General features: G+C 48.4%; 1 protein-coding gene across 1 annotated transcript in view; it reads right to left on the bottom strand.

Annotated features, from left to right (window-relative positions):
• Window positions 1-11,432: 11,432 nt before the first annotated feature.
• Window positions 11,433-12,805, bottom strand: part of DRD5 (dopamine receptor D5) — a 3,988-nt gene continuing 2,615 nt past the window's right edge. Inside the window, exon 2 of the mRNA XM_015594847.1 lies at window positions 11,433-12,800. Coding sequence (XP_015450333.1) covers window positions 11,433-12,800 — 1,368 coding nt within the window. The remainder of the gene's footprint in view (window positions 12,801-12,805) is intronic.

Here is a 12,805-nt window from a genome sequence, read left to right on the forward strand (position 1 = left end):
CCCCCACAGGAGCAGGAGCCCTGTGGCCAGGACAGGCAGGTGTCCAAGTGGCGAGAGTGGCCTCTGGACAGAGCCTTACTGTCTGGGTCTGAATCTCTGATCTGCCACACTCGCTGTGTGACCTTGGGCAGGCAAGTCACTGAACCTCTCCAGTCCTTGACCTTGCCATTTGCAAAGCGGTAGTAGTAATTGTACTCGTCGCCTGGATTGGTTGTGAACATTAGATGAGTTAACGTTTATAAAATGTTTAGCTTGAAGCCTGTGCCTATAGCAAGCACCCAATAAATCGCTTCCCCACTCAGGGCGCTCCTTCCTGTGCCCCCGAGATCCTCTGGGGCCAGAGAACACGAACCTGGCCTGTACCTGTGCGGGGAAACAGGACGGGGGTGGTGGCACCTACGCGGGGACCAGGTCAATGCCAGGGCAGCATTCTCGGTGGCAAACCCTTTCCTGATGTCTTTCTGATCAGGAATTAAGGCTTTAGTCCCTCCTAATCGCATGCAAAGGTATTTTCCGGAGGGCCCCGCAACCCGACCATCACAAAAAATGTCCAGAGTCCAGAAGAATGCCCATGAAGCAAAACAAAGGCACGAGGGATTCGAAATAGAGGGGACATGGGCGCTCGAGGAGCAAGTGTGATCTGCGAATCGGCGAGCAGGGAGACCCTGGGACTTGCGAGAACTATTCTCCTTGAGGTGCCTGGCTTTCGCCCACATGTGGTTGAGAAGCAGGTAACCCACCACCCTGCAGAGCGGGCATATGACAGCAGCTACGTCACAGCATCAGCGTGAGGACGGAATCAGTTACTACCTGGAAACCCTTTGGCAGAGCATCCGGCACAAATTAAGCTGTCAATCCGTATGGACTATTATTTTTGGCGGTGGTGGTCCCAAATCTAGACCTCTGCTCTAATCCTAACCCCATACACCTACCCGGATGGCCACATACACCTGAAACACGAGTCCAGAGCCGAATCTGAAAGCATCATCCCCTCCTTCCACCACCGCCAGGCTCCCTTTCCTCCCGACCAACCACCGCGGGCTCCATGAAAGAGGATGCCGGGTCCGTGGGAGCAGAGACCACGATGCTAACCCGCCTTTAGTTCTGGGTTCCCAGCTCAGGGGCACAGAGTAGGCAATCAGTAAGTCCTTGGAACTCGTGGACTTGATTTTTTGTTTTGTTTTGCAACTTGTTATCATCACATTCTTACCATGCGCGATATCAAGCCGGACAGGCGTGGGTTTGAAGCCCCCCCTCATAGCTGTGGGACCCGAAGTGAGGAGCAGAACCTCCCTGAACCTCAGTATCTTCAGCTGTGCGACAAGATGAGCAAACCTGCTCTCAGGGCTGTGTCTTGGTCCATTCGAGTTGTTAGAACAAAACGCTACAGACGAGGTGGTTTGTAAACAACAGACATTCATTCCTCACCTCCCAGTCCGAGATGGAGGTGCCGCTGGTCCCGTGTCTGGTGACTTGGTGTTTCCAAGATAGCCATCCTCTAGCCTTAGCTGTAACCTCCCACAGTAGAGGGATGGGACTCTCTCGGATACCTTCCACAAGGGCGCTGTCCCAAGGGCCCCGCCTTCTGATACCATCACCTTGCGGGTTAGGACTTCAACGTATAAAATCTAGGGGCGCACAGACATTCAGACCACAGCAAGCTGCTGCTAAGGATTGTGGGAGAGGAAGAAATTTTCCTCCACCCTCCTAGGTTCTTTGGCTGGTCTGATAATTAAATTGATATGAGACACATTAACGAGAGAAGATAACCAACTTGAATTATGTGCATACATATGGGAACCCCACATACACGGGAGGTTCAGGGGCAGGAAGGGAAAATGAGGCGTATGTGACACTCTGAGCGAGGGATGAGGTAAGGGGCTAGGGCTTCAGAGGAGAGGAAGGGTATTCTTAGGACGTAGGAAGAACGAATAATTATTAATCTGTAGTGTGCCCTGCCATAGAGATAGGTCAAAAAGCTTACCTTTGATAATCTCTTCTTATGGGCAAGGTCCGTAATTCAATTCTTCTAGGAAGTTGGGGGATTGGGGCAGGGGCGAGGGGAGCAGAGTTTCTCTTGTGCTCGCAGGGTCTCTGTTGCCTTTAGCTCAAAATTGGGGTGACTTATTCTGGTATGGGGTAAATTTTAGTAAATAAGCATTTTTATGCTAATAATTATCCTGTAATGTAAGCATGATGGTTTTCATTATTCAAGATGAGGGGCCCGAACTCAGAGACGATGAATCATTTCTTTAAAATCACACAGCTGGGACTCGAACTCAAATCTCCTGCTTCCTGATCTGACGTTCATTCTTTGTTGCCTGAAATATCCAAATCATTTTACCAGAGAGGTCGCTTAAATTTTTGATTTTATTTTAACAGCCTCTCTCCCTGCAAAAGGAGCTTGCAGGAATGAAGGCCTGGTGCCTTTGAGTTTGTCTTTGGTTCATTTTTAAAGTCTTCTTTTCCTTTTTAGCTCTTCTTTGAAAAATGGCTTCCCGCCACTTTCAAAAAAAAAAAAAAAGATTGTTCTCTTAAATGAAAACAAAAAGCAAACAAAACCTGGCCCTTGGAAAGGCTGTTTCACCTGCTAGGAGTGAAGAGTCGTCAGTTGTAAGCTAACATTCTCCACATTTCTTTCAGTCAGAATTCATCCGAACCCTAAAAACCCCTGAGCACCTATATTTTATCCGCAAACAACTAAACAACGTTCCATCTCAACAAGAGATACCGTGGGGAAAGCATCAATGCCATCGACGTCTCTTACACGGAAAGAACGGTTGGGTGTGAACATTTTCGCACGCATGATCTCCTTTGGAAACGGGTGCCCGAGGACAGGGAGCCTCCCCCGCCCCCCAACACGGGGCACACAGTACTTCTCCCCGTTTCCCTGGTCTCACTTCTCTGGTGCTCAGTAACGAATGATCTCAACACTCAGCAGCTTCAAACGCAGTGATCAGGAGTCAGGAGACCTGGATTCAAGTTCATACAAACTCGCTGGGCCTTGGGGGCGAGTCCTGAGCTTCTCTGGGCCTCGGTTTCCACATCTGCACAACGAAAGGGGTGGACGAAATGATTTCGGAAGTCCCCAGCCAGATTTCGAATTTGTTAGAAGTACCTGGAAAATTACTAAAGAAGAAAAACGGTACCGATCGTTTCGGTTCAGGCTAGAAAACTTCTTTGAATATTTGCTTATTTAGGTCTGGACTATTGTAAAGGAAAGTGGAGAAAGGGGTATGTGAGGGCACATGCGTGTGCTTGTGTGTGCACATGTGTGCATCTGTGAGCTGATGTGCTTGTGTGGTTTGGGCATGTGTGTACTGTGTGGGCATCTGTGTACATGTGGAGTACGTGTGCATAGGTGTCCCGGTATGTGTTTGGCTGGGGAGTCACAGGGGTCAGCAACAGCAGCTTGCTGAGTATAGGGACATCAATAATGGCTTGTTTTATGCAAATTTTTTAGCAGGAGCGTGACTGGTTCTATTACTGACTTGAGAAACTCAGAGAACAACTCCTGGCTGGCACGCGGGACGAGAAAAGTCGGTAGAAGTTTTAGGATCAAACAGACATGATTTCAAATCCCGCCCCTGGCCCTCACCCTGCATCTCTGAACTTCAATTTCTTCATCCAGGTTGGCAGGAGGATGAAATGAGAAAAGGTCCACAAAGCATCTGGGAGATTGTGGAAGGCTCAAAAGATGCTCCTCCCTCCCTCATCCTCTATATTAGTTATCTATTACTCGGTGACAAATTAGCGCAACACTCAGCAGCTTAAAACGACCAGAATCTAACTGTCTCTGTGCTTCGGGAGCCCAGGTGGCGCTTTACTGGGTCTTGTGGCTCAAGGTCTCTCACAGGCTGCAATCAGGGTGTTGGCCCAGGCTGCAGGATTAGGTGAAGGCTTGACCAAAGGAAGCTTCACCTCTGAGCTCATTCACGTGGCTAACAGCAGGCCTTGCCGCCCGTTGGCCAGAGGCCCCCCCTCAGCGTCTTGCCACCGGCCCTCTGCACTGGACAGCTCACACCGTTGCAGCTGGCTCCCATCAGAACGGGAAAGAGAGAGGGCAAGAAAAAGTGGGCAAGATGGAAGTAACATCCTTTCGTGACCTGATCTCAGAGAACATCATCACTCTGGTCATTAGAAGCAAACCGCGCGGTCCAGTTCACACTTAAGTGGACGCAATGACACAGGAGTGAATGCCAGGAAGCAGCGAGCAGTCTGTCCTCTGGCCCCCAGGGATCCGTGTCCCTCCTACATGCAAAATACACTTATCCCCTCCCAAGATCCCTGAAAGTCTCCCCTCGCTTATCAGCTCCAAGTCCAGAATTTGTCAAATCGGGCCCAGGGCTGGAGGGATCTCCTGAGAAACCATAACTCTTCGCTCAGAGTAGAGTTCCTCTCCATCTCTGGGCCCGTGAGACTAAGGAGACAGGTCATCCCCCCTACAGCACGTGACCTACAACGGTATAGCAGGCATAGGATAACTGCTATATCGTTCTCTCTTTTCCTACATTTTTAAGACAAGTGTTTTAATTTTCTATTCCACTAATTCATTCGGCAAATAGTCATTAGACACTTACTATGTAGTCCTCATGTTCCACATTCCATTTTACCATTTAGATTCCAATGAGGAATCTAAAATTCAGAGTCAAAATACTATGGCTTGGCCCACATGGTCATGGTTCCTTTCCCTTCAGTAACAGGACCCCGTTGGCTCTTCATCAATGAGACCTTTTCAGCTGGACCTGCCGAGAGGTTTGAGTAGGTTTTGCTATTTAGATCATCTCCCGCAGTGACTGGCCATTCCAATTTGTTTATGTGGCAGAATACCTAAGAATAATGCAAGCTAATTAGAGATCTATATTGTTAGATCTAGTCATTGCTAATGAGAGCCCATTGAATATTGCAGCAAAAGCATAACTGAATCAGAGCACATAAGTTTGAAACACACGTACTGAGAGTGTCAACCAGCGGTGTTTCTTGATGGTGGCTACACGTTCAAACACATTCAGATTTTTTAAAATACCAACGCTTAGGCCCTATCCCTCAGAAATTCTGATTCAACTGGTTTGGAGTGAGCCCCAGACATTAATATTTTAATCCTCAAGTGGTTCTACAAAGTAGATGGAATTGAGGACTACTGGTAGACCCGGAATGGCAAACTATTAGAACATAACCCACATCCCTCACCTCCCAAGCCCATTATAGACACCCTTAATCAATCAGGCCCCATGTTTCCACAGGCTGAGATGCAGCTATGGAGTCTTCCTCATCACAGACTTTGGCCAGCCATCACCGATGAATCCAAGTTGGGACATATTTGCTGTCCCTGACAAACCATATTAGACACGCTTTCCCAGCAATGTGGAAGGATGGGGCCCCCTTCACGCTGAATCGACCTCACCCGGTAGAGACGCTGAGGTCTAATTGCCCCCTCGTTAGAGGGCGTTGGAAGAGCACAGGGCCGAAATGGAGAGAGAATGTACAACCGGATCTGATGGGAAGTGGTCTCACACCCCCAAGATGTTTAGCTCAGAGAAGACCCATGGGGCGATGTGTATAAAGGGGTGACCTTCTGTCCGAATCCCTCCAAAGATTGTATAAAGGCCCAAAGAGAGACTCTCTAGGGAGACAGACTATGGTCAGTCTGTGAACACGGTCCTGTCTGCAAATCCCAGCTCTGTCACTTACTAGAAGCACGAACTGACACACATCCTCAAACCTCTCTGAGCTTCCTTTTCATCTTTCAAGTGAAAATAACGGTACTTACTTCACAAGGATATTGCAGTGTTATCATGAAAAGTGAATATAAGGCATCTGGCCCAAAGTCTGTGGCCAAGAAATGCTGCTTGTCACCTTTTTTCTGTGGAAGAGACTGTGGAGCACCAAGTCCCCCAGTTCCCTGAGAGTTTTGAGAGCAGAGATAGTCTTGGATGAGAAAAGAACACAATGTTTTAAGTGCGTCCCCTGCGTCCCGCTGCTGTAAATAACTAAGCATTGTGCTCACATCCTACAAATGGGACACATGCATCCCCAGGCCCCAGACCGAGAATGTCACAATGACATCCCCGTGACAGCGTGGAGGAACACAATGTTTTAAGTGCATCCCCTGCATCCCGCTGCTGTAAATAACTAAGCGTTGTGCTCACATCCTACAAATGGGACACGTGCACCCCCCAGGCCCCAGACTGAGAATGTCACAATGACATCCCCGTGACAGCGTGGAAGCAAAAGTTTGACCGCTCTGTCCCCGCTTGTGAGTGAGGATGCTCGTGTCCCCTTAAGTCCTTCTCAGATTGGTCTAGAGCTCCAGGGAGGCTCACAGGACCTCAGGAAAAGCCGCCTCTTACTCCTCCCCTGCTTCCAACCGTTTATCGCCTCATCAAGCTTGACATTCTGTCCTGTTCCTTCCTGCTCCAGGCGTGGCCAGGTCTGGTTTGCTGCTGTTTCATTCCAGCTCCCTCCTGAATCTCGGCCTCTGGCTCTTGGTCTCTGTGCCACATGGACACAGAGGGGACCCGCCCTGTGCCCTCAGGTCTTGGAGACACAATCACAGAGCTGTTCGTTTTCGAATTCTCACTGTGCACATAACCTTACACATTCCACGTGCGTCATCTCACGTAAATCTGCCAATAAACTACAAGATAAGTACAGTTATTACTCTTACTTTAACATGAAAAAAAAATGTTGGCAGATAACTTAATTCCTTTCACTTCCAGGTCTCAGAAACTAAGAGAGTCGGGATCTGGATAAGGTGTAATTATTTTAAAATCTGTCCATAAAATATCTGAATGAATCCATGGGACTTAATACATGTATATAGCTAGGCATAAAAATATACGTAGGTGCTTACGGATATGTGCACATGCACATATGAGTGAGTGTACGTGTGTGTATGTATATGTAGATCTATTTCCCAGCTCTGTCCTTGGAGAGGGCCTGGAAGCAATGTCACCCCAGCAGCAATAACACCCCAGATCTAGATTCCTACATACCATTCTCCGCTAAAAGGAAAAATTGTTCCTTGGAGAAATGGCTGATTCCAGGGCTTAGGCAGAGAATAGACAAGAGGAATCTAAAATATTTTGTGCAAAAAAAAAAATTAATTAAGAAAAAACCCAGCAAACTACTCAAAGAATAATGAGGACACAGAAGCCAATTTGAAAGGACTCCAACTGGCCAAATCTGGGATAATTCTGACATCATAATAAATACGGAGTAAAGAATTATAACCTATTGAAAAAAATTAGGAATCCAAGAGTCTGCACTGCTATAAAGTAATAAACACCCTTCTTTACAGTTGAAAACCAACAATAAAAAGATGATAGAATTAAAAAAAAAAAAAAAACACCATTGCCAACCATAATAATAATGGATTCAGGGAAGGATCATGAATCGGTGTTAAAATCAGTGGGAGAAGGTTTGAGAAATAATAAGATATTTTCATAGCCTCAAAGGATACTTATTAATTACACAGAGTAAAATAGTAATTTCCAAGTGGACACCACTCTAACCCCACGATCAAAGCCGAAATCGCTAGCGATGGATTCACCGACGGCACATGCCCCCCAGTAGGATACTCAGCATCGCTTCTGTGACATTCCTGCCCAAAGGGCATGGCACAATCTCCTCGGGAGAAAACACCAGACAAACCCAAATTTAGGGACATTCTTCCAGGTGCCCCCAGTTACTCACTCAGTTGTAGCACCTAAGACACGTGTGTGTGTGTGTGTGTGTGTGTGTGTGTGTGTGTGTGTGTGTGTAAGACATCGAGGTGGAGACAGATGTTGACATTTGGTGAGCACTACTTGGTGCCAGCCACTATTCAAGGCTGAGAAGACAGTTGGGGGCAAAACAGAACGAGTCTCAGCTCTCATGGCCGTTAGCTTCAAGGACAATGTACTTCAACCCAGGCTAGGAGCCTCAAGGTCTTCTTAAATGTACGAAGCCATAGAGTCCTTTTAAAAGGGAGAAAAGAAAGGAACACAAACCAGAACCGAAGAAAAGTAAATAAAAGAGAACTACACAAAAATAATCTCCATGTTATACACACTCATTTAATCCTCACCTGAAGCTTTGGGGTCGATGTAACCATGTGTCAGATAGGGAGACTGAATGAAGCTAGAAGGGCTGCCCAAATTCAGACACCTAACGAACGGTGGGAGCTAACATTTGGACTCGGGGCTGCGGAGTTTCAAAGCCTGGGCAGTGTGGCTTCGTGGACAGGAGCTGGAACCTGGAGTCCATCAGTTGGGGTCAGGGTCAGATGGTCAATTGTTGTGGGGCCGCCCACTGCTCTGTAGGGTGGTTGGCAGCATCCCATTAGATGGCAGGAACGCCTTGCACCCCATTATGACAACCAAAAATGTCTCCAGACCTGGCCAGATGTCCCCTGGGGGACAAAATCACCCCATTTGAGAACCACTGGCCTAGGTGTAAACCCTCATTTCACCACTGACTGGTCATATGACTGTGGACAAGAGTTAACACCTCTGTGCCTCAGTGTCCTCATCTATAAAATGGGAAAATAAAAGCACATGAGGTTCATGTGAGGATTAGATAAGAATCAAGAAAGCACGTGGCCATCCACAGAAGGGCCTTTTTTTTCCCACTGCCCTCTGCTGCCTGCCCTCCAAACACGAAGGCGTGCTCAGAGCAGGTGCACAGGAAGGCGGTCTTGCAGATGGTCAGAGGACTGCTTCAGCTAACCAGGTAATTAACAAATGAACCGGGACTATGCTGGTCACTTGCTGACTGGGATGCCCTGGCAGCCCCTCTCACCACTACAGGGCTGTTTAGATTGAAGACTCCACAGCCAGACTGCGTGGGGTTCAAGTGTAGCTCGGCTGCTCATGAGCTACGTGACCATGAGCTAGTTATTTAGCCTCTTCGTGCCTTAAAAGTGCCTGCCTCTCAGGGCTGGGAGCATTAGCTGGACTAGCACATGAGTACTCAGCACAGGTGTCCCTAGGGTGCCCAGACTGTTATCAGCATTAACCTGTCCTAGCCCTCCAGCCATATGGGCCACCTTCTCTTCTCCCAGCATGCCAAGCACAGTCCCAAGTGCAAGTGCACTTGCCATTCCCTCATGTCACTGCCTGACATGACATATCGAAGTCTCTACAGCACAGCGCACTGCAGTCCAGCCCCGTACGGTAGGGTCTGTCTGCCTGTCTCTCTCCCACTGAAATAGAAGTTCCAAGACATCAGAGCATTCGACAGTGTCTATATTCCTAGGACGCTGCCTGGCTTGTCATAGGCATAAATACTTGAATGGTCTTTTGTAGAAGGGGTGTCCAAAGTCTTCACATAACCCGTGCTTTCCTGACGCAGAAATTGTTTGAACTGGGGCCTAGAATAACGTTTGCCACAAAAGATTTTGCTTCTAGAAGCCGGCCCTTTAGAATAGAACAGCTGCATTTTAGAGATTTCCAGCTCAATTGGAGTTTCTCGAACTGTGTTCTCTGCCACTGTGGTACCAGAGAGCTGAGAATAAGGAATTCCACTAAACAAGGATCCACAAGGTCAAAGGCACTGGGAAACGATGCAGAATTCTCTGCTGCTTGAGGACTCACAATGCCTAAGAAAAGCTCCAAGGAGCCCTAGGTTTGCCAAACTTACTGCACCCGAGACCCCACCCGTGGACATCGGCATCGTGAAGCACGATTTGGAAAACTGCTCTGGTGTTTAAGACTTTTGGTTTACAGATGCAGACGGAAAGTGAGGCCCAGAGAGGTTAACTGACTTATTCGAGGCCACACAGCCTGCCACCTCCTGAAACAGAGCAAGGCATTTTCATTGCCTCTAAAAATTTCCAAATGGTCCACTTAGCTATCAGTTCACAGGAGATCATAAACTAAACACAGACCTCAGATTTCAATACTGGTTTGAGTAAATCAGATTGAAAATTAATGTACCAAATAAGATTTGCTTTCAATCTCACGGCTCCAAAAATAGTCAGTTATTCATTCGACAAATATTTATTAAGCAATATGGGCCAGGCACTGCACGTTTTGCAGTGAACGAGACATGGCTGTTCAGTAGACTGACAACAAAATTATCCGTAAAGAGGCCAAAGTGGATTAAACTGTCCTTGATGAGCCTGCTTCAAAGTAGGGACTGACTGTAAGAAATTACATATTCACGTTTCATTTGCTTCCAATAACCACGCTCACATTTAGATCTAATGGTAATAATACGCTCTCGACTGGAATGGTTCTGGAAGAAAACGCTGCCCTTCACTGTGCAGACTGCAGAGAGGAAAAGCAAAAGCACTGGAATTCATTGGGCTTTGTTTTGTGGAGCATCTCAAGCGACAGATTTTCCAATTTCAAGTTCATTCAAATTTCATCTCTGGCTCTTACATTATCGTGGAAATGCAGTCTCTCATTTCCTGTTGTCTACAAATGTAAATGCCTATTTAAAAATGGGATTTGTTTCATAAAGCATATCAACTCACACATCTCAAAGCCTTTTGGAAAGCATGGTTGATGAAAATCCACATAACTTTAAAATACTATAGATTTGAGGTTGAGAAAGATCTAGCCATTATTCTACATGATCTTCTCACTGAACTAATAGCATCTGTCTAGGAATCGGGAGACTCAATTTATGGTATGATATTTTTAAAAGAAGATTCCAAATCAGAAAAAATTTAGAATTCCAGGCTTGAGACATTCATATTTGATGCCGTGGCATTGAAGCTAGTTTTCAGCACAGACGCAAGATGTGTGTATCTAAGTCTTTAAAAAGCTGAAAAATTGGAAGCTCTTCAAGATCCCTTACCTTGTGTGCATCTTTAAGGCCAAACTGTAAGGAAAATCTTTCCTGCTTTGAAAGGACGCGCTCATGGTTTCTCCAGGAGTCATCCTCAAAACAGTCTGGCAAAGCAAAGAGAATCACCCCATAACACACATGATTTGTGTTTATTAGACACCAGAACAAGTCAGGAAGAATTCCTCAGCTGTAGTAAAGACATAAAGCAGAAACCGCATGAACACGGGGCCACAGGCAGCAAGATACAGGAGAGCTGCGCACCCCCATTGCAGTACACACACATTGAGCTCGTCCTTTAAAAATCAAGCCAAACTCAAGTCACTGAGCAATCCATTTGTTAAAAGGGGAAGGGAGGGTATATTTTTTAAAGACCAAGTTCCGTTTTTTTTTGTTTGTTTGTTTTTTTAAGGACTAAATATCACCTCCTTCCTTAGCCAGACTGGGGTATATTTGACTGAGTTTGTTCCAATCTCCTCTGCCAATTCTTTCAACCACAAGCCAGTCACCTAAGATTTCTAAACCCAAAACCTACTAGACAGAGACAGAGGAAAAATGATACACTGTGCAGCACTGGAAATGTGTTTGCGTGTGTGTTTCGCATGCTTCTTAAAGTCCGTGCGCTTACACGGTTCAGTGAGGAGCATTTCTTACACGGTTTAACCGAGTCCACTTGGGGTGAAAGGTGTGATTTTACCTAATGACACCTCCCCCTCACAGTCCAGATCCCCGGCCGACTGGGCAGCAGGGTCACCATCTGGGGACGTCTGAGAGATCTGGGGCGTGCGATGGAAAGGGCTCTCCTCCTTGTCCAACTCTGCGTCCCCGGGGGTTACGGCGTTGGGGATCATGTGGATGTAGGTGGCGGCGATGTTCTTGTGGAAGGCCGTGTCCTCGTTGTAGGAGATGACCTCATTGCTGATGTTCACTGTCTCCACTCGGGTGCGCGAGCAGAGCTGGCTGCACCCCAGCAGCTGGGTAAACATCTCCCGGAAGTCAGCATTGAAGGCGTAGATGATGGGGTTGAGCGAGGAGTTGGCCCAGCCGAACCAGACGAAGACGTTGAAGGTGGTCTCGCTGACGCACGGGAAGCCGGCGCGAGGGCCCTCAGGGCGTCCGCTGCAGAAGGGGACCATGCAGTTAAGGATGAAGAAGGGCAGCCAGGAGCACACGAAGACCCCCATGATCACCGACAGGGTCTTGAGGACCTTGGTCTCCTTCTTGATGGATGCCCGCAGGCTGGTGGGCGCACCGGCCACGCGGCGCCGGCAGCTCTGCGCATGCTCCGCCGCCCGCTCCAGGGAGGAAATCCTGCGGATCTGCACCTGGGCGATGCGGTAGATGCGCGTGTAGGTCACGATCATGATGGCCACCGGGATGTAGAAGCTGATGAGCGAGGAGGAGATTGCGTAAATTCGGTTCAGGCTGGAGTCACAGTTCTCGGCCATCACTTCCGGCTCTCCGGCTTCCTCCCAGGGCGTCCGGTTGGCCAGGTTGGATGGCGGGTCCACCCCGTCCCAGGAGCCTACCTTGTCCCTGTGCCAGTGGAGCTGGACTGGGATGAAGGAGATGAGAATGGACAAGGTCCAGGCCAGACCCACCATGACCAAGGCCACATGCTGGGTCATCTTGCGCTGGTAGCAAAAAGGCCTAGAAATCGCCCAGTAGCGATCCACGCTGATGACACACAGGTTCAGGATGGAGGCGGTGGAGCACATGATGTCAAAGGCCACCCAGACATCGCAGAAGGCCCCAAAGGGCCAGTAACCGGCCACCTCGGCGACCGCCTTCCAGGGCATGACCAGTAGCGCCACAAAGAGGTCAGACACGGCCAGAGACGCGATGAAAAGGTTGGTCATCCTGGCACGTAAGTGGCGGCTTCGCACGATGGCCGCGCACACCAGCACGTTGCCCACCAGGGTCCAGACGATGAGCAGCGTCAGGAGGCCGGCGGTGACCACCTGCGCGGGCCCCAGCGGCGCCGCCCCCTCGGCGCCCCCCTCGGCGCCTCCCGGAGCCGGCGGCAGCTGCC

Source organism: Pteropus alecto, unplaced genomic scaffold (assembly GCF_000325575.1).
Source record: "Pteropus alecto unplaced genomic scaffold, ASM32557v1 scaffold5, whole genome shotgun sequence".
NCBI classification, from domain to species: Eukaryota; Metazoa; Chordata; class Mammalia; order Chiroptera; family Pteropodidae; genus Pteropus; species Pteropus alecto.